General features: G+C 37.1%; 4 protein-coding genes across 6 annotated transcripts in view; 1 reads left to right on the top strand and 3 right to left on the bottom strand.

Moving 5' to 3' along the window:
- Window positions 1-289: 289 nt before the first annotated feature.
- Window positions 290-27145, bottom strand: part of LOC131073977 (DNA cross-link repair protein SNM1) — a 51302-nt gene continuing 24446 nt past the window's right edge. The window contains exons 7-10 of one of the 2 annotated variants that reach the window (XM_058010513.2): window positions 26543-26620; window positions 23147-23196; window positions 794-846; window positions 607-701 (exon numbers count right to left, since the gene is read on the bottom strand). In XM_058010513.2, the coding sequence (XP_057866496.2) occupies window positions 814-846; window positions 23147-23196; window positions 26543-26620 (161 nt within the window). In that variant the 3' untranslated portion in view covers window positions 607-701; window positions 794-813. Of the gene's footprint in view, window positions 702-793; window positions 847-23146; window positions 23197-26542; window positions 26621-27145 lie in introns of both variants that reach the window. The other variant, XM_058010512.2, reaches the window with a different exon arrangement.
- Window positions 4205-7307, bottom strand: LOC131073978 (uncharacterized). The gene is made up of 3 exons (XM_058010515.2): window positions 5871-7307; window positions 5376-5784; window positions 4205-5278 (listed from the first exon to the last, which is right to left on the bottom strand). Exons 1-3 carry the CDS (start codon window positions 6951-6953, stop codon window positions 4764-4766), a joined length of 2007 nt encoding a protein of 668 aa, XP_057866498.2. The 5' UTR covers window positions 6954-7307; the 3' UTR covers window positions 4205-4763.
- Window positions 9390-11486, top strand: LOC131858062 (uncharacterized). The gene is made up of 4 exons (XM_059210959.1): window positions 9390-9998; window positions 10107-10442; window positions 10576-10648; window positions 10751-11486. The coding sequence occupies exons 1-4, from the start codon at window positions 9453-9455 to the stop codon at window positions 11278-11280; spliced, it is 1485 nt and encodes a 494-aa protein (XP_059066942.1). The 5' UTR covers window positions 9390-9452; the 3' UTR covers window positions 11281-11486.
- On the bottom strand, window positions 12270-23137 carry LOC131073976 (uncharacterized). Of its 2 annotated transcripts, XM_058010510.2 has the most exons (6): window positions 15642-23137; window positions 15299-15531; window positions 15046-15198; window positions 14539-14939; window positions 14022-14430; window positions 13155-13908 (listed from the first exon to the last, which is right to left on the bottom strand). In XM_058010510.2, the coding sequence occupies exons 4-6, from the start codon at window positions 14686-14688 to the stop codon at window positions 13340-13342; spliced, it is 1128 nt and encodes a 375-aa protein (XP_057866493.2). In that variant the 5' UTR covers window positions 14689-14939; window positions 15046-15198; window positions 15299-15531; window positions 15642-23137; the 3' UTR covers window positions 13155-13339. The 2 variants fall into 2 exon arrangements, with proteins under 2 accessions (XP_059066943.1, XP_057866493.2); XM_059210960.1 differs by having other exon boundaries at window positions 12270-13908; window positions 14043-14430; window positions 15299-23137.

Raw genomic sequence — 27145 nt, 5'->3', positions numbered from 1 at the left:
ATTTTAACATCTATCTATCTCTCCCCTCCTTACATATTTATCTCTCTTTATCTCTTTCTCTCTACCTCTCTATCTTTATCTCCCCCTCTACATCTCCCTCAATATGTGTCAATCTCTTTACCTCTATCTCTCTATTTTAATCTCTCCACCTCTCTATCTCTCAATCTATTTCTCCCCCTCTCCATCTCCCCCTCTATATTTATACCTGTTTTTTATCTACTCCAAACTAACCACACTATTGAGAGTAACTTGACGCTTTGCGTCTCTTGTTATAATAAACATAGACCTATTGTAATGTTTAAAGTTATATGTATTATTTATAAATGTCATTTGCATTCAATAACTTTATTGTATATTCTCAGTCTGAAAATCCTTATCGATTATTCAGAGACGTGAGATCAATCTTACTCTTCTGCTCACGAGATATGAGTACAAGCTACATGTAATTATAGTTACACCATGGTTATTGTCAAGAGAGGCTCGCTCATTCTTTTACTGTCACATCGTTTATGATTTCAAGATTGCAGCTGTACCAAAGTTCAGCACAAGTTAATTTATAATAGTTCCCCAACAAACTGGGGTGTGATTGTTTCCATGTATATCTATCTTGATAACCATTGTCGAAAAAATGACTGCATCGTATCACGTTGAGTTGAACTACCAATGTTAACAGTCGGAATGATCTTATTCGGTCGCAAAAACTACGAAAAAATAGTAAAAGAGACATCAGAAACATCTTGAGATAAAATGATAGCCTAAATAAAAATAAATAAACCTGTTGAAGTAAACTTACCTTAACAAATTCTTCAAGTTCTACAAAGCTTGAATGCTCGCTGTATGGAACTCCTATAAAATTTACACCCAACTGTACTTTATCACATGTATAAATTGACATTTTCCAGGTCTTACTAAAGACAATTTAACAAGAAATGCACAGTGGAAGCACAAAAATCAAACACGAAGATGAACAACTAAATAACTTTACAGTGAGACAACCCGATAATAAGAAGCTATATGTAGAAATTACTTTAAAAAGGTAGCATGCACATGTAGCACACAATAAACTTATACAGCATTCTAGAAATCTAGAGAGAGCAGCTGATTAATCTACAACACAATTTGAAAACTGTCTAGATGCTTCTTTGATTAGAGAAGTTTGTGTGATGTCAAACTCTTGAATTGAAGTGATTCACATGGATTATATTCTTGATTTCTTGTTCACTGCAAAGTATTTTCTTAAATACCATGTACGTGAGGGCATGTGTCACAATACAAATTATGAAGACTGTATTAGCTTCTTAAGATACTTAAACGATAATAACTATTTATCTTAAACAATAATAACTATTTATCCAAGGGAAACATGGGCAAGTTCATATCCTCTTTTTATATTGTACTATCAAAAGTGCCTCGAGCATGCTTTATGTGACGTTAGTGAGTAATGTTGTCAACAAATGCACTCTTTTTTCATGTGAATGCATTTGTTTAGGTAAGGACTCTATGGATGAATTTCAAATCCCCTAAGTTCAAGTAAATTGACGATTTGTGTGCTTTTAAGACCACAAAAATCCTTTTTGAGACATTTAACTCTTATTTTTTCCCTAGAGTTTCAAGTTCAGCATTCTTCTAAAAAAGAAGGAAACAAGAAATGTTGTCCTACAAAAAGAGAGGAAATGGTAGGCAGAATAATCCATGTCTATCCACCTCTAGCTTTGAAGTCAAGAAAGCAAGGTGTCCGTCTCCTTGCATGATCTAACTTCGAACTAAAAAATCATTTAATTCATAATATTTGTTTATCATTTAGATTGTCCCATTCTATAAATACCACATCAAGCCGCATTAAAAATGAAGACAACCTTGGAGCACAAAAATCAGTCACTCTTAGTGTGACATCTACAAATCAAACTTGATAAATATATTTCAAATGCATTTCCTCCCTTGCCATGCAAAGAGTCTTTCAAATATGAGTGGTTACAACTTGCACGCAAACATTTTCATATCCTATGGTAATATTTATTTCTAATGCTATCTTTTACATTTTGACGAATGTTCTCCTTGCTACCTATTACAAACAATTAAGAAAATTGTTAAAAAGAAGAAAACTGCATCTGTGATGAATTTCTCCTGATTTATATGCTGAATTAGTAGATCCGCAAATGTAATGCTCATCCAGTATTAAAGAGTTCCAATCAGTTGCATTTTTGGGGTTTCTTTTTTCCTCGAAATCCTCTTAGCTTACAACCTTGGCTAAAATGTGAAACATGAAAGTGAGGATACCCGCCACAAATTTTTGGTATTATAATAACATAACATTCCATGTAGAGAGAAACTAATATTGGTAGTCATTACTCAGTGTGACTATTGATGGGATCAAAGGCAACTAATTTGCATGATTTGAGTGGTCCTTTGTTGGAGGAAGCTATGAAAATATGAAGGCAATGGTAGATATAAACCAAAATGAGCAAATAGGGCTATGGTGCAATGCACCTAGTTTGCATGATTTAAGTGGGCCTTCATTGGAGGACACCAAGAAAAATACGGAGGTTATAGTAGATCAAGAAAGAAAATGTCTAAAAAGACATGTAGCATTTTGTTTAATAGGTGGAGAATGTCATCCCAAGGCTGAAGTGTCTTGAGAATGACTTTCAAGATGCGATCATCAATGCAGCAACATATACAGCAAAGAGACTTTTTCACAAGAGAGACCCTATCAGTTTTTTGAAACTTGTGTTGTCTATTGCATTGATCTCCTAATTGAGGACATACGTAAAATTGGATCAAAACCGATGGTTGAGAAAGCTAGAAACATCACAAAATATGTCTACATTTACCCTCAACTACTTAACTTCATAATTGACCACATCAAAGGAAAAGAGCTTGTACTTCACCAACTAGACCACATTTTAAAACATTGCAAGCTCACTAACATCTCTTGAGCTAATATTCGTGGCTACTTGACGGTTGTAGTTCTCTGTATTCCAAGAAATCCCAAGAGAAAATGATCATGAAGGCCACTTCTGAGATCCTCAAAATAACTTATTAATCTTAACAATACAAATTTAAATAGCGATAAAGTCAATAAAGTTTGTAAAACCTATTACATGTTCTTAGATTTAACACTTACTTTTTACTTGTTGCCACTTACTATAATGCAAATTTCTATTAATTTCAATTTTAAAAATTTGTTCAATCTTTCATTAAGGTTCTATGTGTGCTGGATGGAGTAATCAAATCCAATGGGTTGAGGCCATGGACAAGGCCAAGGAGGCAATCTAACATTATACTAGGAAAAATAAATGGAAAACAAGGTCCCATTTGGCACACAATTGATTGGAAGCGGAAGCAACAACTCCAATAACGCATGCATGCAATGACCTATCACTTGAACCTCATTTTTTTCTTCTCCAGTTCCTTAAATCTCGATAAGGAGGTTATGGATGGCCTCAACACATGTATAGAGAGGATAATACCTGACAAAATTTAAGAACACAATTCTTGATGAGATGCAGATTTACAATGCTGTAAGCAGAGTTGTTTTCATCACCTCTATGCATTCAAAGGAGAATGGCACGTCTTAGTAAATAAATTTTGAGTCCAATTGTAATCTTGTAGATACTAGGCTTCTTTAATAACTGCAATTATAGTTTACTTACAAAGTCATATTTGTCCTCTTTGCAATTTATGGTGGGAAGATTATGATGCAAAAATGTCAAATCTTCATAGCCTAACCATATGTATTTTGCTGTAATATCCCCTTCCTAAGCACTATCAGAATGTTGACCGTTAGCTTATTCAATGGATTCTTGAAGGCTAATGAATTAGGATTAGGGAAGTCATTGGGGTTTTGCTGATCATTCAGTCCAGCTAATCCGGCAATAATAAGCGTTGCATTGAGTTCAGTTGGTTAAGAATCTCATAATGACCCTTTTTGGAGAGGATTCAAACAGTTTGTCCATTTTAACTATTCTTAGTAAGTGACAATCTGAACACCGACTTGGTCAGTTGGTAGTATTTCTATTTTGGCAATGTTGGTAAATGCATTTGATGATGTGTAATGTCCCTACTTTGAAATATAATTTAATAATAAACAATAATAATAATAATAATAATTAAAATACAAAAAAAAATATAAAAAATTAAATTAAAATATAAAAGAATATAATTAAATATAATTAAAACTTGATTGAAGTTATGAATGGTCAAAAGGTATGAAATGATAAGTTGTGACTCCCTCAAACGTGAGATATAAAAAGGAGACTTCCTCATTTGAGGGAGGGAGAATTTGGAAAAATCTGATTTAAATAAGAAGTGCAGATCTGATTGTGAAAGGTTGTGTCCCTTTCAAAGGGCAGAAAGAATCAAGCTTGAAAAACTCGGATTTTGCAATAACTCGGCAAGGCCAAAAAAAATTTAAAACTCGGGACTCGCCAAAACTCGGCAAAACTCGGCAACTTTATCGAACATTTGAAAATACATTTTTTTTTTATATATAATTCAAAAACACACATTTACACCAAATTTGTATAACATATATGATTTCCATGATATATAAATCAAATTTTTTTGGTAATACATAGCAACAAATGCAAGTATCATAGCATAAACCAAAAATCAAGTGCAACATATGAATAAGAGTTCAATACATATCAACGTATCATAGTGACAGTCTCATAGAGTTATAGAGTCATAGACCACAAAACAAGAACCTCTGAAATTCTGATTACATATCAAGTTCAAAGTTTGGTATCAATGAAAATAAGAAATCATAAATTGCGTCTACGACTAAAGCTCAAAACAGATTGTGGCCGCTGGGTGGGTGGTGCTGAAGTAGTGGCAACATCCTCAACACTAACAGGTGCCTCTGCTGCATGATCAACCTCTTGCTCCTCCTCACGTGCTACCACTTCCGCATCCCATTCCTCTCCTGCCCTCTCCAACTCACTCAGCTGCTCATTAGTAAGGAATGGATCCAAATCATTATCAACATCATCAGGAGAAGCAACCCATTCTGCTGCATATGGATCAATGTCATACAAGTCAAGTGCTTCATGTGAATCTTGCCCTAGCACCTTCTTCTCATGTAATCGAATGTTGTACCGCACATAAACAAGATCATTCAAGCGTTGTTGAGTCAACCTATTGCGCTTTTTTGTGTGGATGTTCTCAAAAACACTCCAGTTGCGCTCACAACCAGAAGCACTACAAGGCTGTGATAATATGCGGATGGCAAGCTCTTGAAGATTAGGCGTTGTGGCACCATAATCTTCCCACCACAAATCTACAAGGATACAAAATGTGATTTATAACTTGTAAAGATTTCAATAATCTTAAAGAGAGAAATAAATGGTAAAAATTAAACATATGTTTTTTTTTACCTGGTCGTAAGGTGGCTCTCCTACATTTGCAATCAGGTGAAGAAAACAATTCCCCTAAGGCCTTCTTATAACTCTGCAACTCATCAAGTATCAGGTCTCGAAGGATCTCATCATCAACTAATCTCCGAATGCATGTGTCAAGGCCAATTCTAACCTCTGCATCTGCTCTGAAACTCGGAGAGTAAAAAAAATTGGGATTCAAGAAGTAGGCAGCAGCATGAATATGTTGGTGGAGTTGATGGTTCCACCTCCGATCAATTATGCGCCATATGGGTTCATACTTGGTCTTGTTTGACCCATACAAGTGTTGAATCGCCTCTTTGGCCTTATCCATGGCCTCATATAGATACCCCATGGAGTTATGATCCCCATCCACTATTCGTAGCACCCTCACCAACGGTTCCGACACCTAGATATAAAAAATCTAGCAAAATCAGCAGATTGAAATATTAGAAAATTAAATAATAAATCATCAATTAAAGTTTCAAAACTTACATTGATGATCTCCTCCACTATCTTGGCAAAATTAGTATCAAAAATGGCAATCACAACCTTCTCTGCTTCAGGCTTTGTAGCATAAGGACTCCCCAACCATCTTTCACTCACAAACATCCGCTTCAGGTTGGGCAATGTAGCAAGTATGCTCTGCAAGGTGAGGAAATTGGTAGCAAAGCGTGTGACCCCCGACCGCACAAGATCCTTACCTTCAGTGTGCTCTCTCATAAGATTCAGGACCCATGTGTGATTGTAGATGTATTTGGTGATATTCCTTCCATCTTCAACCACTTTCTTTACCCAACTTAGTTTCCCTATGTCCTCAAGGAGCAAGTCAAGACAATGGGCAGCACAAGGGCTCCAAAATAATGTCGGATGTCTAGCCATTAGAAGTTTGTCGGCTGCCACATATGCAGCTGCATTATCAGTCACAACTTGGATGACATTCTGCACTCCCACATCCATCACCACCTCATCCAACATGTTGCACAAGGTCTCCGCATTCTTCACTTCATTGGAGGCATCAATTGATTTTAAAAATACTAACTGTCCTCCTGAAGCAACTAGAAAGTTGATGAGTGTCCTATTCCTACCATCTGTCCATCCATCAGAAAGAATGGTGCAGCCATTCTTTTCCCAAATAGTCCTTTGCTCTTCCACTAATGCATGAGTGTTTTGGACCTCATCCTGCAATAACGGTCCACTTACCTCGTAACGGCTTGGGGATTTGAACCCCTTACCTGCCACAGTCAACGCGGTGACCAATTGGTCCCAAGATGGACTAGAAAGAGCATTGAACGGAACATCGTTGTAGATAAAAAATCTAGCACACGCCACCTTGGCTTGTTGGTGAGCCTCTTTATTCCATGCAGTGCCAAGCAATCCAGGTTGTGCACCAGGAGTGTTACGTGGAATAAAGAAGTTTTCCATGTTGCTGTCCAAAGTTCCCTTTGCTCGTATCCGTGGCCCAAGGGAAGAACCAGATGTTGCCACATCTGTATGTGACCCTATGGAACTCAAATCTGCCCTTGGGGGCTGCCATTGCCTCTGCTGTTCTCTTTTTTGTTGCCTTCCTTTGATCATATGCTTCAAGCATTGCTATTGCATCTCTCGTAGCCTCTTCAGTACATTCCGTACAGCTTGTGGTATCTCAGCATTGAATTTTTGCAAGGTGATATTTGAACCTATTAATGCCACCTTTTACAATTTTTTTGCAATGGTTGCAAAAAACATCTCCTCGTTTTGGACCTGGTCTCCCATGTTTCCAACAAGGGTCTCTCTTTTTGCCACCAACTTTAACTGTAGAAGCTGAATCCATTTTCTTCAAAAAGATGTGGAAAAGAACCTAGCAAAAGAGAGACAACATTTAGAGATAAATAACATTGTTACCAAAAAAAATCACGAACATCCAAAAATTACAATGACTGTATAACTGTATTTTATTTACAGTCATCTATTAATAGATGACTATCTAAAATTAAAATTTTAATTGGTTGTGTATTTTTTTAAGTTTTTAACTTCAAATTTAAATTTAAATGAAATACTTTAATACACATTGACATTACACAGTTGACAGTCATTTCAAATGACTATGAGTATGTATTACACAGTCATTTCACAATTGACTGTGTAATACACAGTCATTAATTACAATGTACATTAATGATTAATGTATTACACAGTGATCAGTCATTTGAAAATGACTGTATTACACAGTCATTTCAAATGACCGTGTATTACACAGTCATCAGCCATTTGAAAATGACTGTGTATTACACAGTCATCAGTCATTTGAAAATTTGAAATGACTGTAATGACTGTGTATTACACAGTCATTTCAAATGACTGATGTATTACACAGTCATTTCAAATGACTGATGACTGTGTAATACAGTCATTTGAAATGACTGTGACTGTGTAATGAATAATGATGACTGTGTAATACACAGTCATTTGAAAATTTGAAATGACTGTGTATTACACAGTCATTTGAAAATTGAAATGACTGTGACTGTGTAATGATGACTGTGTAATACACAATCATTTGAAAATTTGAAATGACTGTGTATTACACAGTCGTTTGAAAATTGAAATGACTGTGACTGTGTAATGATGACTGTGTAATACACAGTCATTTGAAAATTGAAATGACTATGACTGTGTAATACAGTCATTTGAAAATTTGAAATGACTGTGTATTACACAGTCATTTGAAATCATAGTTTTAAAACTCTCTGACTCGCCTCGGACTCGCCACGGACTCGCGAGTCCTTTGGCGCCGCGAGTCGACTCGCCTAGGACTCGCGTGGCGAGTCCAGGCGTGTCCCTGCGAAAGACTCGCGAGTCTTTCGCAAAGACTCACGCGAGTCTTTCGCTCGGACTCGCGAGTCTTTCACAGGGACTCGCGGGCCCAGAAAAACGCGCCCGTGAGGGTTAAAACCGCGTTTTTTTTTTATTTTTTGACTTCATTTTGGTTTTTTTTTGGCTGGAGGAGGTTAGAAGGGTTTGGAGGAGTAGAGGGAAGAAGGAAAAATCAGCAAGAGAGATCTAGGTAAGGATTTTTCTCTTTCTTTTTTTTTTTCATTTGAATCATTTCATTGTTTTGAAACTGAAAAAAATCTTGAAAAACAAGGGGATATGCTGCCAAATTTTTTTCTATTTTCTTTCCTAAGTTATTTCCTCTTTTTTTTTTCTTGTTTTTGAATGCTATTTTTCCCAAATGATTGATTGTCATTTTTTTTGTTGATTTTCCATAAAACCCTGCTGATTTTTTTTTTTCATGTTAAATCAGCAATGGCAAGTTCAACTCCAAGGGCAACCCCAAGGTCAAGAAGACAAAGAGATAAAGCTTGGAAATATGGGATTGCAGGAAGCAAAAAGGGGGAGGTCACTTGCACCGAATGCACAAGATGGATGACTGGTGGAATCAATAGATTAAAATACCACCTTGCACAAATACCTGGATATGGTGTGGAGGCATGCCCCAAATCAACTCCTGAAATTATTAGAGAGATGAAGGCCATTCTTGCTGAGAATGATATGCATAAGGAAGAAAGGCAAAAAACAAGAGAAGCCATAGCAGCTACAATGAATCCCACATTGTCCACTTCGGGTCCCATTGGTCACAGTCGGGGTCGTCAGTCACTTTCATCTTTTGGTGACAATGAGGGTGAGGCTAGTGGCACTCCTGTTAGATCAGACCCTAATTTTTTTGTACCACGCAATGTTCCAGGTGCACAACCTTCACTTGAAGGTACAGGATGGAATAGAGAGATGCATGAACAAGCACGGATAGCAGCTTCAAACTTTTGGTTTTACAATAATCTATCTTTCAATGCAGCAAACAATGTGTATTGGGAAAGTTTTGTTAATGCATGTACAGTGGCGGGTAAGGGGTTTAAGGCCCCAACAGGTCATGACTTCAGTGGGCCATTGCTAGAGAAAGCTGTGAAAAATACAGAAGGTGTGGTTGATGATCAGAAAAGATATTGGAAGAGAAAAGGATGCAGCATTTTATCTGATGGATGGACAGATGGACGGAATAGGACTCTTCTCAACTTCTTGGTGGCTTCAAATGGTGCAATGGTATTCATAAAGTCTGTTGATGCCTCAAATGAAATAAAAAATGCAGAGACTTTGTGTAATCTGTTGGATGGTGTGGTTCGGGAAGTTGGAGTTGAGAATGTTGTCCAAATTATCACGGACAACGCAGCTGCATATGTATCTGCAGGTAGAATGCTTATGCAGAGGCATCCTTCGATTACATGGAGTCCTTGTGCTGCACATTGCTTGGACTTGGTGCTAGAGGACATTGGGAAGATTGGATGGGTGAAGAAGGTGGTTGAAGATGCAAAAAGTGTCACCAAATTCATCTACAACCATACTTGGGTGCTTGCTTTGATGAGAAAACACACAAATGGCAAGGACCTTGTGCGACCTGGAGTGACACGATTTGCTAGCCACTTCATCACTTTGCAGAGCATTCTTAGTGCCATTCCTCATCTTAAGCAGATGTTTGTGTCAGATGCTTGGTTGGGGTCTGCATACTCCAAAAGACCTGAAGCAGAGAAGATTGTGACCATTGTTTTTGATGAAGGGTTCAATAAAAGTGGAGAGGAGTTGACTACGGTAAGTAACAAACACAAAAGTAAAGTTTATACAATCTTGTCTATTTGCTGATTTTATTTTTTAGGGGTTGATTTTGTACTAATTTAAAATTTGTTTTAATTTTTTTAGGTGACAGAACCTTTGGTGAGGGTTCTTCGTATGGTGGATGGAGAGGGCATGCCAATGGGTTTCATTTATGAGGCCATGGATAGGGCCAAAGAGGCCATTTCACATTACTATCGTGGAAATGCAAGAAAATGTGAAATCTTTTGGCGCATCATTGATCGTAGGTGGACAAACCAACTCCACCAACCGATACATGCCTTCGCCTACTTTTTGAACCCGAAATTCTACTTCTCTGATTCATTTAGGGCTGATGAGGAGGTCATGGCAGGTGTTATTACATGCATTGATAAGATGACACCTGATCCTGAGTTGAGAGACAAGGTTCTTGATGAGTTGGAGGTGAGATTTGACATTTGCAATTGCTCTATCTTTATTTATGAATTCGGAAATGTTCATTATTGAATTTGAGTTTGACACTTTGACTATCTAGTATCTATTTCTGAATTTGGAAATGTTCATTCCATTGTTCAAGATCTACAAAAGTGCAGAGGGGAGACTCTTCTCATCACAACTAGCAATTGATAGGAGAGGAAAACAACAACCAGGTAAAACATTTAGTAACTTAGTTCAATAGTGCAAGAAAAAACCTACAAACTTGATTGTTACATTTTTTTCTCAATTCTAATATTTCTAAATGTTTTTTGTAGATTTATGGTGGGAGAATTATGGTGCCGGCACGCCTAATCTTCAAAAGATAGCTATCCGTGTTTTGTCTCAGCCATGCAGTGCTTCTGGGTGTGAACGAAATTGGAGTGTCTTTGAAAGCATTCACACAAAGAAGAGAAATAGATTGTCACAAAAGCGGCTCAATGATCTAGTATTTGTTCGGTACAACCTTCGCCTTCGAGTTAGACAGGTGGAGGGTGTTTCACATGAGGCCATTGACTTGGATGAAATTGATCCATATGGTGATTGGACCATGAATGAACAAAATGATGGTGATGATGTCCTCCTTACCGAAGAAGAAATTGCAGAAATAGAGAGAGGAGCAGCACAAGATGCAGAAGGAGCAAGATTGGATGAAGATGAGGACGAAGATGAGGATGATGATGAGGACTATGACTTTGAAGAAGAATCATCTCACCATTTAGATACCACAACACCCACTGCTACTACTTCTAGCTCAAGGCCTGAAAAATTGAGCTATATTAGGAAAAATACAAAGAGGAAGATGTAGTCTTCTCTTTGGTTTGTTCATTCACATTGCTGTTTTTCACATTTGCAGTTGGACTTGGACATATCATTATATGTAATTTTGTGAACATTTATATACTTATGCTGCCATTATAGTATTATACATTTTAGAGTTGAAAGTTGAAACTTGAATATGCTGCCATGAATGATGAAATTTCAAATATTGCGTGTTTGTACTTTGTAGATCATATAACATGTGTAATGTTTCAATTATGGCACTTATGTTCTCTAAATGCATTAATTTCTTTATGCTTTTTTGTAAAACTACGGTTTTTTTTTTTTTTGCCGAGTCTTTGCCGAGTCTTTCGCGAGTCTTTCACAAGTCCGAGTCTGAGTCCAAAATTTTGGTTTGCCGAGTCCGAGGCGAGTCCGAGATTTTCAACTATGTTTGAAATGACTGTGACTGTGTAATACACAGTCATTTTCAAATGACTGTGTATTACACAGTCATTTCAAATGACTGATGACTGTGTAATACACAGTCATTTGAAATGACTGTAATTACTAATTACTAATGATTGTGTATTACACAGTCATTTGAAATGACTGTGACTGTGTAATACATAGTCATTTTCAAATGATTGTGACTGTGTAATGATGACTGTGTAATACACAGTCATTTTGACTGTGTATTACACAGTCATTTGAAATGACTGTGTAATACACAGTCAAAATGACTGTGTAATATTACACAGTCATTTGAAATGACTGTGAATTCGAAATAAAACAATACAAAAAGATACCTGGTCGCGCGTGCAAATGCAAACAATACACAGTCATTTTGACTGTGTAATACACAGTCATTTCAAATGACTGTGTATTACACAGTCATTCGATTAAAATTTAAAATGACTGTGAATTCGAAATAAAACAATACAAAAAGATCACGAATAAACAAGTAAAAACCTGGTCGCGCGTGCAAACGCAAACCCTACTGGAAATCCGAAATCGTGTGGCGTTTTTTGCCTTCCGAAGTCGTGCGAAATGGAATAAAGACTTAGGTTTTTTTTTTGCCTGCGACTTAAGTCGCATTTTTTTCGCGTTTTGTGCCGCGTTTTCGGGCGGGTTTTGGCGATTAACGGCGAGTATTTGTCAAAAAAATCGCGGCGACTATATGAAAAAATCGCGCCGAGCATTTCCGCGATTAACTCGCGCGCCATTCTGGATCACGATTACTCGCGAGTTTTTTAATAGCTCGCCGAGTTTTGCAAGCCTGGAAAGAATGAAGAGTTTCACTCTTTCAAAGGGTGCTAATGGTGAAAGAGTGTGTCTCTTGCCAAAGGACATACATGATGAAGAGGTGTGACCTCTCCCTCACATTGGGAGATATAAAGGGAAGGAATCAAAAACATCTAGTGATATCACCATGGATCAGATCAAATAAGATCAGAACTGTTATTAAGTTACAGGCAACAACATCCTCATTCTTGGTGGTATGCATGGGGATGTGTTTACTAAGTATGCTTAATATATGAAGCCTGATAATGTTCTTATGCAGAATTAATAGTAATATTAATATGAACTGCAATATGTATGGCAGTCATACTTAATTTCATATATATTCATAATACATAAGAAATTAGTATACTTATAGCAAAGAAACGGGACTCGGACTTGGCTCGGACTCGGCAAGGCCGACTCGGACTCGGACTCGGGACTCGGCTCCAGACTCGGCTGGACTCGGGAAAGTGAAAAACTCAAGAAATTTAGAGATTTTTAAAGATTTAAAACTTGTTTCAGACACCCTTTATTGAATACACCTTAAAGACACAAAAACATCATTAAACTCGGCTCATTTGATTACATACACAAGTATACATCAATCACATAAGCATAAACGCAAATTGTAGCTAAAGAAAATAACAAACATAGATATATAAATATTGTCAAATGTATACAATATTACAAAACTCATGGAATAAAAAATCCATGTCATCATATGATCATCATCAAATGTTTCATACAAATACCAAAGGTAAATAGTAAATACTAAATACAACTACAAGTGTACAAGCCTATGGCTGAGAGGGCCGTGCACCCTCTCACCCTGGTCCCCTACGAAGGCGTTTAAAGTAGGTCCTGGATGATTCAACAGCCATAGTTGCTCCCCGTGACACCATGCCATGCTCACCAACATCAGGAACGGTTGTGTCATGCTCACCAACATCAAGAACAATTGTGTCACTCTGAGTCTCAGTATTTCCTGTCTCTGCTTGTGCTCTCTGCTCCTCCTCTGCCATGGCTACAGCCTCAGCCTCTATATCTACCTGGTTGATCCAATCAATGTCATCATCACTAAATACAGCTGTAGGAGTCCCAGGAGCTATCTGATTCTCATTGGCCCACTCTGCTTCAAGATCAACCACATCTAGAATGATAGGAGACATGTCAACTGTTGCATTCTTTCTCATTCTCAGGCAGAGGTTGTAGTGAACAAAGACGAGATCATTCATCTTCTCCACAGATAATCTATTGCGCCTCTTGGAGTGTATGTGCTCAAACATACTCCAATTGCGCTCACAACCTGATGCGCTGCATGGTTGGCTCAAGATACGAATGGCCAACTTCTGAACATTTGGTGTCTCTGGGCCAAAAAAGTTCCACCAATGATCTGAGTTTGAAATGAGAAAAATAAATAAAATCAGTCTCACTCATGAACTCATTTAACAAGTTACAATATAGTATTGAATAAAACTAAAATTAAGCCTAACAATTTATTTTTACCTGGCATCATAGTTGTCCTACCGTCTTTGGCGACAGGACGAGAGAAGGTCTCCCCTTGTGCATCTGAGAACATCTGTAGCTCTCGAAAAAGGTCTATCTGAGAAGTACCAGCAGGTCCCATCTTCTCCATGATTGCATATAGCCCATTAAGGACCTCCGCATCAGCCTTGAAAGAAGGGATAAAACGGAATGCCAGATTCAGATAATAGGTTGCCGCATGGATGGGTCTATGTAACTGATGATGCCATCTCCTATCAATGATCTCCCAAATGGGACCATACTTGCTCTCATCTGCTCCATAGACGAATCTGATGGCCTCCTTCGCCCTATCCATGCCCTCATATATATAGCCCATTGCGGGCTTATCTCCATCCGCAACTCGCAACAAAACCACCAAGGGCTTAACAAACTGCAAAATTGAAAATATTGTGTAATTTAGAAAAATGAGCAAATAAGAGAATACATATAATAAGTTATAAAATATGAAGCTAAATTGTAGAATTTATAAAAAAATTACCTTCACTATCTCATCACAAGGGACCCAAAAGCCTTGCTCATCAAAAATGCAGTCTGCCATCTCTATCCCTGCAGGGGTGGTAGCATAGGATGAGGAAGACCACTCCTCACCAACAATCATAGGTCTCAAGGCAGGCTTAGACCTAAGCATGGACTGCAATGTGAGGAAGTTTGTGGCAAATCTTGTGATTCCTGGATGATGCAACTCCTTCTACTCTGTGTATTGTCTCATAAGAGCCAACACCCATGAATGATTATATACAAATTTGCAGACATTTCTTGCCCTTTCTACACATCTCTTGACCCATGGGATTTTTCCAATATCCTCCAACATGAGGTCAATGCAATGAGCAGCACATGGAGTCCAAACTATAGATGGGTGCCTCTCCATCAATAGTCTACCTGCAGCAACATAATTTGTTGCATTGTAAATTGTAATTAATGGAGGTACAAACTACAAGATAGTAATTAATTTGCAAACAAAATTAGTTTGTAATCAAAAGTTTACCCGCAGCAACATAATTTGCTGCATTGTCGGTCACCACCTGTACCACGTTCTCCTCACCCACATCTTCAATCACCTCCTCTATCTACTCACATAGATAGGTGGCATTCTTGCAATGGGCGGAGGCATCAATGGACTTGATGAAAACGGTGCCCCCTGAAATAAAAAAATAAAGCTAGGTCAATGATCATTCAATAAACCATTAAATAAAAAATAAAAAATTAAAGACTATATGAAACTAAAATTAATCAATCACCTGCAGAAGAAACAAGAAAATTAAGGAGAGTTATATTTCTCCTATCCGTCCAACCATCAGTCATGATGGTGCAACCTTTAGTGCTCCATATCTGGCGTTGTTCATCTAAATCCTTTTTCACATCATCCACCATTTGAGACAAAATGGGTCCCCTCAAATCACCCTCACTAGGGGCTTTGAACCCCGCCCCGCATATGGTAATGGCATCAACCATTTGTTGCCAATAAGGAGACCTGTCGCAAAGAAACTCAATGAGATAAGTTAAGTATAAAAATTCAATGAGATAAGTATAAAAATTAAAACAATCAAAGTTATCAAACATAAAAGTTAGTAAAACATTCACCTGGCTACAAAGAATGGAATACAGCTGTAGCTCCAAAACCTGCCAATTGCCATTTTAGCAGCATCATGGACCTCCTTGTTCCAACCCATGCCCTCAAGCGACAGTTGGGACCCAGGAATAGTGCGAGGCACAAAGAAGGAATCCAACCTAGATTTACGAATCCTAGGTCCAATGGTAACATTCCCACTACAACTACTAGTGGTAGGAGCATGAGAAGTGGCGGTGGCACTGCCACTTATAGAAGCAGAAGCAGAAACGGAAGCACCAGCAGTAGCAAACTAAGTGGGACGAAATGGAGGTAAGGAAGAAGGGCCTCCAACACAACCTAACTGTGTCCCTCTTCCTAAAACTGTCTCTCCCAATGGCCACTCGATCCTCCTTTTGTTTCTTTTTTCTTTCAATCTCCTCAACCATTACATAACAATCACGTATGGCCTCAGAGACTGCTTTTAGGCATGGTTCGGCATCATGTCCACGCACACCAGCAATATGGTATTTCAGCCTATATATACCTCCATGGAATATTGTTTTGCAAAACATACATTTTGTTTGCCCCTTTCCTTGCCCTGGAAAATCCTCATGATATTTCCAAGCAAGGTCCTTTCTCATGGGGGGTCTAGAAGCTGAAGTAGACATTTTAGAATAGTTTTGTGAAAGTTGAAGTTGAGGCAAATAATAAAGTGAAGTTTGTTGCAATAAAACATTACAAATACAAAATAAAATTAATACATACATTCAAAAAACTAAAGTAGGGTTTGTAAATTTTATTTTTTTTAAATTGTAGGGTAATTTACAAACCATACATACAACCCTACATAGTACAACTACATACTACATGCTACATACAAATTACAAACATACAAAAGATCTTGCATACAAGAAAATGTAAAACTTTCAAAATAAATGAATAGAAAATGGAATTTTTGCATATAAGAAACAAAATAATGTTAAAAAAAACAATCTTACCTCTTACAACAAGCTTGAAATGAGCTGCAAACTCTTCCTATCCAACTCTTGATGCACCAAATCGAAACACAATGCAGCTCCAATGTGACAAATTGAAGAAAACTTGAGCTTCCTCCTTGTTGGTTTTTCTTCTATGCACCCTTGTTTTTCTTCCCAACTCACTTTACTCTTCCTTTTTTTGCAAGTGAATGAAATGAAAGTCACTTTTAGGGCTAGAAGACAATTAACATTAAAAAACGGATTTAAAAAAACTTTCCAAACTATTTTTTTTTTTACTTTTTAGTTGTGCCAACGCCGGCCGAGTCCAGGGCTCGGGACTCGCCGAGTTTGGCGATTTTGGGCCAAAATCGCCAACTCGGCAAATCTGGCGAGTTTACTCTCCAGACTCGGCCGAGTCCGAGTCCGAGTCCGAGCCCCTGGGACTCGTTTGGCCTGACTCGGACTCGGACTCGCCGAGTTTGGGCGATTTCGGGCGAGTCTCGTTTCTTTGACTTATAGTCTAAATCATGTTATTACTGTCAGTATTTAAGAAGATGGGAATGAGATGTTCCAAAAAGGGGCAGTCTAAATCCAAGCAATAGGTTAAGTCCCAAGATAGGGTGGGGATCAGCGACCCGTAAGCCTTGAGCGTATAGACCCAAGAGAGGTAAGGACTTGGATCTGTAAACTTTGAGGAAACCTATCGTAGTTGGTCTCTAAGCGCTTTGGTAACATACATATCCTCCTCCTTCCTTAAAGCTGAAGTATAACCGGAGGTTGGTACATTGCATTGAGATTTATGGATTAGGGATGATAGAATTGATTATCTAGTATGATAAATTGACAATTTATTCATTAATGATTGATAAATTATTTGAACCGTGACAGCTTTGAATAGGGAACATTACAAGATGATATTTTGGCAGTTAATGTGGTCTAGAGCAATTACTTTAAATAACATTAAAAAGTATTACAGTGAAATTTAATATTTAACTTTCACGTTGTTTAATTTATTAAAATCACCAAGTGGGCGGCCGGGGGGATAAGTTGTTTAATTCAAATAAAGTGGACACTTAGAAGTGAGTGCCAGCTTTGGGAAACATAAGGAGAAAATTAAATTAAATTGAAAGTTCAAAACACTAAAAGTAAGCACCTACAACTGGCGGTACCATCTCTAACTTGGGTGTGCCAATTCCTAGAAGTAAGCACCTAGGCTTTTGTGGATTTTGTGTGCTACAAAGAGGCGTCTAAGGTTGATTATCAGCTGCTATCGGATTGGTGATGAAAAGACTTTTTGTTGTGGTCATTTGGCATCCTTCTCAAGGTACAGTTTGCCGGTTTCAGTCATATCAGACTTATCTGTTGAATCAGCAAATGGGTATGTTGGTGCTATGATTTAAATGTATTTTGATCATCTGGGTATTGAAAATATCAATCATATTTTGCTGTCTATATTTTATAATGAATCTAAAAGCATTTCCAGCTTGTGGGTTTGTTCAATACTGGTGTTATTCTCTTTATTTATTGCTGCAAATTGTATATCTGCAATTTCTATTTTGTATTGTGTTATATTTCAAAAAAAAAACGTCCAGCAAATCAGAAAAAAAAATTAAAAAAAGAAACAAGGGTATATATTACAGTGGTATCAAAGTAGTGTATCCTGCCATCTTGAAGGGTTAGGAATGAACAAACAATGACATGTTTGGGTTTGAACATAAACCTTTCACTCATCATTATAATATCTGAAGAAACAGATTGTTAGCCCTTTTTTAAATCACCTAAAATTTGATCAGTTATTATATTCAATATATCCCCTGGTTAGTCAAGTACACATACAATTCTCAAGGATTTGCAACTTGGTGTTTTCAGTCAAAGGTCCTCACTCTCAGTCTTGTGGTGGGTTGATTCATGTAACTTGGCATCTTTTATTATAATATCAATGAAAAACTCTACAATGTGACTCAAGCAGCCGATAAAGTTGTGGGAGAAGATTCTTATGCAGACATTGTATATTGTAGGTCAGTCTTCTTGATGACAATGCATAGTGTATCAACTATTTGGCCAACTTGTTTAAGTTGTTCAAAATGCCAAAAACAAAAAGAGAATAATTGGTGCTTTATTGGTGCTTTATTGAAGAATCACAACTTGCCGATGCCAAATGTAAAGTGTGATATGAATACTTTGTAAGCTTGCTCAACTTTGAAAGGCAAATGATATATCACGGTTTGTAACCTTATTGACAACTTAAACAATAATCCTAAGTTGGCTGCCTCGCATAATGTGTCAATAAAAGTAGTTTTGTGCCAAACATACATTTCACCAAATCCATCGGGTGCAAGATCTATAAGAATAAACTTAGACAAGGCACAATCCACAATGGTTTGGCAAAGACAAGATAAACACTTTTGTTTGTTCAGCTTCCCGAAGTTACCGATGAAGTGAAGATGCGAAGGATAGATGAAGTAATATTGGCAAGTTCGCCAACTTTGCAAAGTATAGCAAAACACCGATGCACACTCACAGTTAATTATTCTAACTTATTTATCGGCAATTTGATCGAGTTGCGAAAGAGAGAAAGTAAGTCATTATTTCATCGGTGATTTGGAAAGGTTGTGCAAAGTTTATGAAAGCATAGACGCCTTCTTCAAGGAAGAGTTAGTTATCATAACTAATTCTTATATCGCTTTGAAACTACACGCACTCGTTAAAATAACTTGGTAACCATCAAGCAAATGTAAAGTGGCAGGTGCGAAGTTGAGCTCTACAATATTTGTCTCCCCATTTTCTCTGTCAGCACAAAAATGGGAGCTTCATAATAGTTATCAACATTCATCAAAGCACAGTGGCTGGGAAACTTTTGTCAGATATTGTAGTTGGAAACATTCCTTTTCTCATGCATGCTGAATTTGGAAAGATAGACAAGCCATGTGAACAAGTTGCTCGAGTCGCCCCAAGAGACGATACCTACCAGAATATGATAATAGCAAGATTTGCAGAAAATTTATTCATTGTGAAGGCATTATTAATTTTCAAGAAAATTCAATTGTCAGGAGTAAAGCCAAGTTCCATTACCTTTGTCAACATCGACGTGGAAGCTCTGTAAACAGTACGTGGGCATGAACCAAAATAAAATGGTGTTCAACTATAATTAGAACTTGTAGTTCCAACTGCCTTGGTGGAAATGCATGCAAAATGTGGAAACATAGCTGAGGCATGTGAAATGTTAAACATGATGTATCAAAGAAATGAGGCCTCATCACAGCATATACAAAGAATGGATTTGTTGAAAAGGCTTTAGAAACTTTCAAGCAAATACAATAAGCCGAGTTAAAGCTGTGGTGCATGTGTGTGGATATGTCTTTTTGGTGCCTGAAGATCATATATGAATATGCATTGGTCATATAAACAAAGCGCTTGAACAGTGGGATAGAATCACTCCAAAGAAATGTCTCTTGTCGAATGCATGATTGCAGCATATGCTCAAAATGGATTTGTTGAAAGCTTTAGAAACTTTCAAATCGAAGCATGTCACAAAGATCAATGAAGAAGATGAAAATGGATAAGTACCTCACATTGGTCCTAACTTGAAAGTTATAAGTTTCAAGTTGTTTTGTTGTAAAAGTGCCTATGTCATCCAGTGTAACACAACTTCGAATTTGAACCTTTTGTAAAAGTTAGTTAAATCCTAACTTATTTGTAAAGGGTAGTTATTCTAAGTGTTTATTTAGGCAGTTATCCTAAGTGGTTAGACTAAGTAGTTGCAAGGTAGTTATTTTAAGTGCCAAAGTTGGGTAGTTACTCTAAGTAACTATTTTTCTAAAAAGAAAGTTAGTTGTTTCAAGTTGGTGCACTTAAAGAGTTAGTTATTCTAAGTAGTTATAAAAGTGGTTAAGGTAGTTACCTTAAGTGGTTACTAGCCTCACTTATACATACTTCTTTGTAATTCAATCATAGCGGAGACCCTTACAGAAGGGGAGATGCTGGAGAACTTTTGGATTTTACATTTTGTCCTCAAAGTACTCAAAGCTTTTGAACTTGTATACTTTCAAAAGAATAATCAAGAATGCATTTAATTTGTGTGTCTTGAATGTACTTCTCAATTATTGTTATCAATTTCTCGTATGTTAAATTGATAATTTGTTTATGTACTTGTGCACTCTATTGATCTACAGTTCAAATGATATATGTATATGATGAAACACAATCATAGCTTGGTATCTTGGTTTGAATGTGATAAGATAACCTGTTTCCTTGTAGGTTGAGATTTGTTATCCTTCTTTTGTCTTTACATATCAAACATATTTTGTGCTCAAACCCCCTTGTAATAGTTATCAGTTGTGGAATCTCAGTGTGTATTCGTATGCCTACCATTGGGGTTTTTGTTATCTACTTTCATTAGTTTTGTGTTTTCCTTCCTTTATGTACTTTCAGGTTAAAAGTACACAAAAATCCTAAAAAAAACCCATCATATGAGGGAGCTGCCCCTCTCAAATGCAGAGGAAGATTGCAGTTTGATTGCAATCTCTCCAACTGTTGGAATGGTTGTCACTGCTCTTCGCCCAAGATTGCAGTTTGATTGCAATCTCTCCAACTGTTGGAATGGTTGTCACTGCTCTTCGGGCGAACAGGGTCAATTTTGAAGGAGAATTCACAGTGACAAATCTGTTTACCAACACAGATCTAACCCAAACTTAGTAGCAAAAGGTGAACAGAGAAAAGTAAACAAGTGATAGGGATGCAAAACATGAACATGTAATGAACCTTTTGAAATACTTTGGTTAAGGGACAGGAGGAAGCAAATCAGCATGCACATGAAACATATCAGCAGATTGCTTAGTTAAAAGACATGATGGCTCAGCATTTCAGAGGCAACAACAATAATGGAGGCAATAATAGACATGGAGATAACTCAGTTAACAACAGAACTGTAAATCAGTGTGCGGAAACTAATAATTATAGGCCACTAATGCCGGTGTCTCCTCATAGAATACAACCTTAGGTAGATAATGAACATCCAACAAAATGATTTGCAAGATCAGTTCATAGAAGATTGGACAGATGGAGGTGTGGATTTTCATGCTGTGATATCTTTCAAAGATTACATGGCCTCGGATTGAAGCATAGGCCCTGTGCAGGCGGAAGAACACATAATAATGATTTGTATAAGGTTGGGAAACTAACCCTTTCTTATTATGATGGATCCTAAAAGACTTCAACAAGAACTCGAGTCCAGAAAGTGGACACATTTTAAGCTTGATCCCATGCTAGAAGATGAAACTATCAAATATGTCAATATTCACCTGGATGGTATTGTTCATATTGGTGGCATCATGGGATGATCACTATAAGACATGAACAAATTACTTCATACGCAGAGTTCATTGAGAGGCTTATTAATAGATTTGACAAAAAAGATCTAGAACTGCATTTGCAGGAGTTTGCACGAAAAAAAAACAATGGAGTTTAGTGGATGTTTTTATTGCTGATTTTTGAAGATTGTCTGTTTTGGTGACAGATATCTCAAAGAGGAGACTTATTGTTCTATTTATGGATGGTCTATTAGATCCTTTGAGGGGTTGGATTAAGGCATTCAATCCACCTACTATACAAGAAGCCATCAAGAAGGCTAGGGACATGGAGTCTTCAACTTCTAGGAACAAGTTTTAGTCAAAGGGATTCCCACACAAGGACAAAGATAAAAAAAAACATTTACAGGGAATCAAATAAGTCAAGGCATGAGGCAAACAGATTGGATGGTGATCGACTGAATGACCTAAGAAGGAAAAAACTATGCTTTCATTGTAGATAGCCATAGGATCCATCTCATTAGTGCAGTGTTAAGGCAAAGGCTAAGCCAATAGAATACTTTTCAGCTGATGAATCTGTTTCAGATAAATCAGATCAGCATTCAGGTTGTGAGAGTAGTGGAGATAAGAGTTCATCAAAGGGCTCAGGGAAAGAACAGGGTTGTAATGGGACCATTGCCCAACTCTCTAGCTTTCAAAAAGTGGGATCATTTAAGGTTAGAGGTGTTCTGCAAGAGCAAGAAATAATAGCTCGTATTGGTACAAGTGCCACCCACAATTTCATTGATGAGGGACTTGTGGCAAAGAGAGGGCTCCAAACAAAAGAATTTGAGGGGTTAAAGGTAATGGTAGCAAATGGGTAGAAGCTCAATTGCACTCATAAGATTTCTAATCTGCACATAGAATTGGGAAAATATGAGTTGAATTATGATTTCTATGTGGTGAATATAGAGGATACTGATGTGGTCCTAGGAATGCATTGGATGAGGACACTTGTGCAGTTCACAATAAATTTGTAGGCTATGGAGATGAGATTTGAGTCTAATGGGAAGGAGATTGTGCTCAGAGAAATGTTAGATGGTGGTCCAAGAGTAGTCTCCCTTAGAAGGATAAATAAGCTAATTAGACATGATCAGGTGGAATAGGCAGCAGAGTATATCATAATGCCTACAGTCACGGAGCAGCAAAAGAGAAGTTATCATCCGGACATTAAAAAATTGCTATCCAAGCATAGCAAAGTGTTCAGTAGCATACCTCTTGAAGTACCACCAGAGAGGCTGTAATGTCCCAGTCTGAGGGAGTACCTGATTTTTGCCCAAAAATAACAAATCCAATAATACAATTTATTTACAAGAGTATTATTTCACTAGATTACACAATAGCAATTGAATTTAGGAAAAAATTAATTAACATCAAACAAAATGATAATGAAGATTCCTATTGTAAACATGCACACTATAGCTTATTCCTAATAACCAACCACATTAGAAACTTGAGGGGAAAGCACAATAGGGCGCCGGGAGACTGTCCTACACAACTAAGCCCAAGAGCGCCAAACAACCAAGTCAATCCAACCCCTTGGCCCACATGCAATCCAACTTAATGGGTGGTCTACTTATTTGAGGGAACCTGTACTCCTGCATCTCCCTAATATGAAAATCAAATGATAGTTACTAATTCTAAGAATCTTGACGGATTGGTGATTTAAATAAATAAATTAGTTCTGTTCCTAACCAGATTCACTAATTTATAAATAATAGTTCAGCATGTCGCATATCAATCACTTCAGAAGTATAACAGTCTGCTGCAAGTCACTGCTTTTTTTATTTCTTACTGTTATAACTCAAATACTGTAATGTCTTATTATTCCAATCAGATCTGTTTTCCATCCAACCACTGATCCTTTTTTTTGGAAGCCTTTCTTGGATAAATTATTCTTCCTTCTATATCTCCTATTTGGAGGGAGTCACACCTTTTAAAGTGGGAGAATCGCATCCTTTCTTTTGCAAGGGATACATCCCTTCACAAATGGGTTACTGCTCCTTGTTATTTATTTATTTACTGCTAGTAATACCCTTTAACTAAACTCGGTCAACCTTTTGCTTTTAACTATAATCTTTTAAATCTGGGTTGGTCTTTTGAATTTCCATTAATTATCTCGCATAGGGCTGTTTATAAGGTCCACTCTTTTGAATTTCCATTAATTATCTCGCCTAGGGTTGTTTGTAGGGCAGGTCCTTTTGAAATTCCATTGATTATCTCACCTAGGGTTTTGTAAGGTCAGCCATTTTGAATTTCCATTAATTATGTCGCCTAGGGTTATTTGTAAGTTCGGCCCTTATGAGTTTTCATTAATTTATTACCTTAATTTTATCTATTGAAGTTTCGATCTGTGTTACCAGGGCAGGGGCATGACAGAGGCATAATATTTGGTATGCAACCTACGATGAGTGGAATGGTCTCTACTCCACAAATACTCAGTCTGACCTAGCTGATGTTTTGCAACAACCGACAATATTGAACCAAATACCTTTCCTTGACTATGAACTTAAGGAAAGGGTTGGGTATGTCCACTCACATTGTGCTATGCATTGCCTTTCTTACCAACTTTTTTGTAAACTGTAAAGTAGGCTCATACACCATCTTATAGTGTACATTTTAGCATATTGAACCTACAATGCCTTCAAATTTACTTTTGTTGCCCTTGCATGCAAAAACAAGTTGAGAATTACATTTGTCAGCGTTCTCTTTGCATGCAGCCTAAGCCTTCTAATTGTACGCTTGGATTAATTAAACCATCTATGTAACCTCATTCCATTTCCTTTAACTTAATTAACGGTCTTCCAAACACTTCAATGCTAATGATTACATCTGGTTAGCTGCCAGTTTTTCCAAATAACTGTCTTTCTGTTGTGCACTAAGACAAATGATGTTGTGAATGCTACAAACTTGTCCTACAAACATATTTGGAGCAACTTCAAGTTTATGCTAACTGGCATTGAAGAATTTAACTCGCATTTGGAGTTACTTTGGTTGAACATTGTCAAATCTTCAAGGTTGTCAAATGCACTTGGCCACTCAATTTGATCTATGAATTGATGGCCAGACCAAGGTTATCAATTGCACCTATGTCTATCTCTCAACACTTCTCATCAATGAGGTATGCATTGGGATAGCTATTTGCAAGTCATTCGGCATAGCTATAACCAAGCTACCCATGTTTTTAACTTTTTACACATCATTCTCCTTTGGAAGTATGTTTAGCTTTCAACCTTTGGTACCTTATGAGAATAAAGTTGGCCAAGGATCATACAACAATTCATAAAATTCTCCAAAAAACCTCAAGGCACTTGATGATTGACATCAAATACATCAAAATGGCAATCTTCATTTTGTGCACCAAGACAACCAGTGCCCCCCATGTTTCAAACTTAATGTGCAAACAATTTGGGGCAATTTCAAGTTTACGCTAACCAACATTAAAGAATCACACTCACATATCAAATGCATTTATCCACTCCATTTCATTTGAGAATTGACGACCAAATCAAGGTCAGTCCACTTGACACTTTTCATCAAAAGGATTTGCAATGGGATGACCACTTGCATGTCATTCAACATAGCTAAAACCATGCTACCCATCTTTTAGACACCATTCTCCTATGAGTATGCAATGGCTTTCAAGCTTTGGCATCATATGACATTAACGTTGGCCAAGGTTCATACAACAATGGTAATCATGTTTGGATTCACTTCGATAGAGGGAACAAACAACGTCAAGATTTGAAGCCTATAATATACAATCATTAACTATTCTCTAAGAAGTAAGAGCTAACGCATATATCCTCAATCTTCTAGCTCAAGTTGACATCCACAATGTTATCATTAATAAATGAGCACATTGAAGTTGTATGAAATCAGTTGAGGAAGTTTTTATAAAGTCATCATGAAGCTATACTATTCCCCATTTTCAACACCTATTAACTGAAGATACTTTGGTTGATGCTTGGACTTATACCAATCACAAGTAGCCATCACATACCCTGTGAACAACAAGTACACCCTATTCATGCAAACCAAGCAATTCTCTTCAGTTTTCTTTCTAACAAAAGTTCCCAAATCAAATGCAAGAGTTATGGGCAATTTCCTCTATGCAGAGAGGAAATGACAAGGACATCTATTGTAAATAGTATGCTAACTATTGCTATTTACTATAAATAAGTCAAATTCAAATGCCAATGGATTGCTAGTGGATTGCCAGAAATATTAAGTGGCTAGAAAGAAATAAATTAAGAAGAGGTGGGAAGTTCAAAATTGCTAGGTGGGATTACAAAACATTTAATCCCTTTGAATTTGTTTGAAATGATTTTTAGCATACACATTGCAGCTATCATTGTTTTCTATAACATAATTATTTAAAATGATAAATTAACAATGGATATGGTATGCAATGAACATGTAATTCTACAAGTATCACTAATATCCAAAATCTTACTTTCCGATGGATGGTAAGAACAATCCATCCTTGGGACAATGTCAACATGCATCACAAAAGAAACGAGGGTAGGATAATTGCCACATATGCATATTTGTTAATATGTAAATTTACAAAGATGATTGAAGACACATTTAGAGAAAGGGAATACATACCATAGATTGTCACATTGTCCTTAGTAATAGGCTTAATAGATTTCAGCACATTTCCAATTTTATTAGAGTATGTCCACCCTACAATAAAGGAACATAGAGGAAAAGAATTAGAAAACATAAACATAAATAACCTAGGCAAAATCTTAACTTGGCTTACCACAAAAATACATTGGATGTCCAAATCATTTTTCATGAAAGCTACATGTCCCAATTTACACAATCTAATATACATGTATAAACCCATAGGAGCTTGCTCATAATAATTCAAAATGGATCATTCAAAAACATGAAAGATGCACAGACATGCCTTAAAGATAGGAGAGCAAAAATTGACTGAACATGCAAAGTTGATAAAGGTGCAGACTATGATGCAGGAAAGTGTCATAGTCAACCAGTTGTCTCGAGTCAATTTTATCAGAGGGTTCCATAACACTGCCAAGACAAGTAACCAAAAATTGGGTTTATAAAAGCCATTAGCAGCACCCACAAGGCTATGGGAAGGTATTTCCATGGACTTCGTAGAGAATTCCCTAAGTCAAAGAAGGAGCGCAATTACCTTTTTGTAGTACTAGATTGTTTGAGAAAATATGCACTTATAAAAGT

Source organism: Cryptomeria japonica, chromosome 9 (genome assembly GCF_030272615.1).
Source record: "Cryptomeria japonica chromosome 9, Sugi_1.0, whole genome shotgun sequence".
NCBI classification, from domain to species: domain Eukaryota; kingdom Viridiplantae; phylum Streptophyta; class Pinopsida; order Cupressales; family Cupressaceae; genus Cryptomeria; species Cryptomeria japonica.
This window is presented reverse-complemented; position numbering and strand designations above follow the sequence as displayed.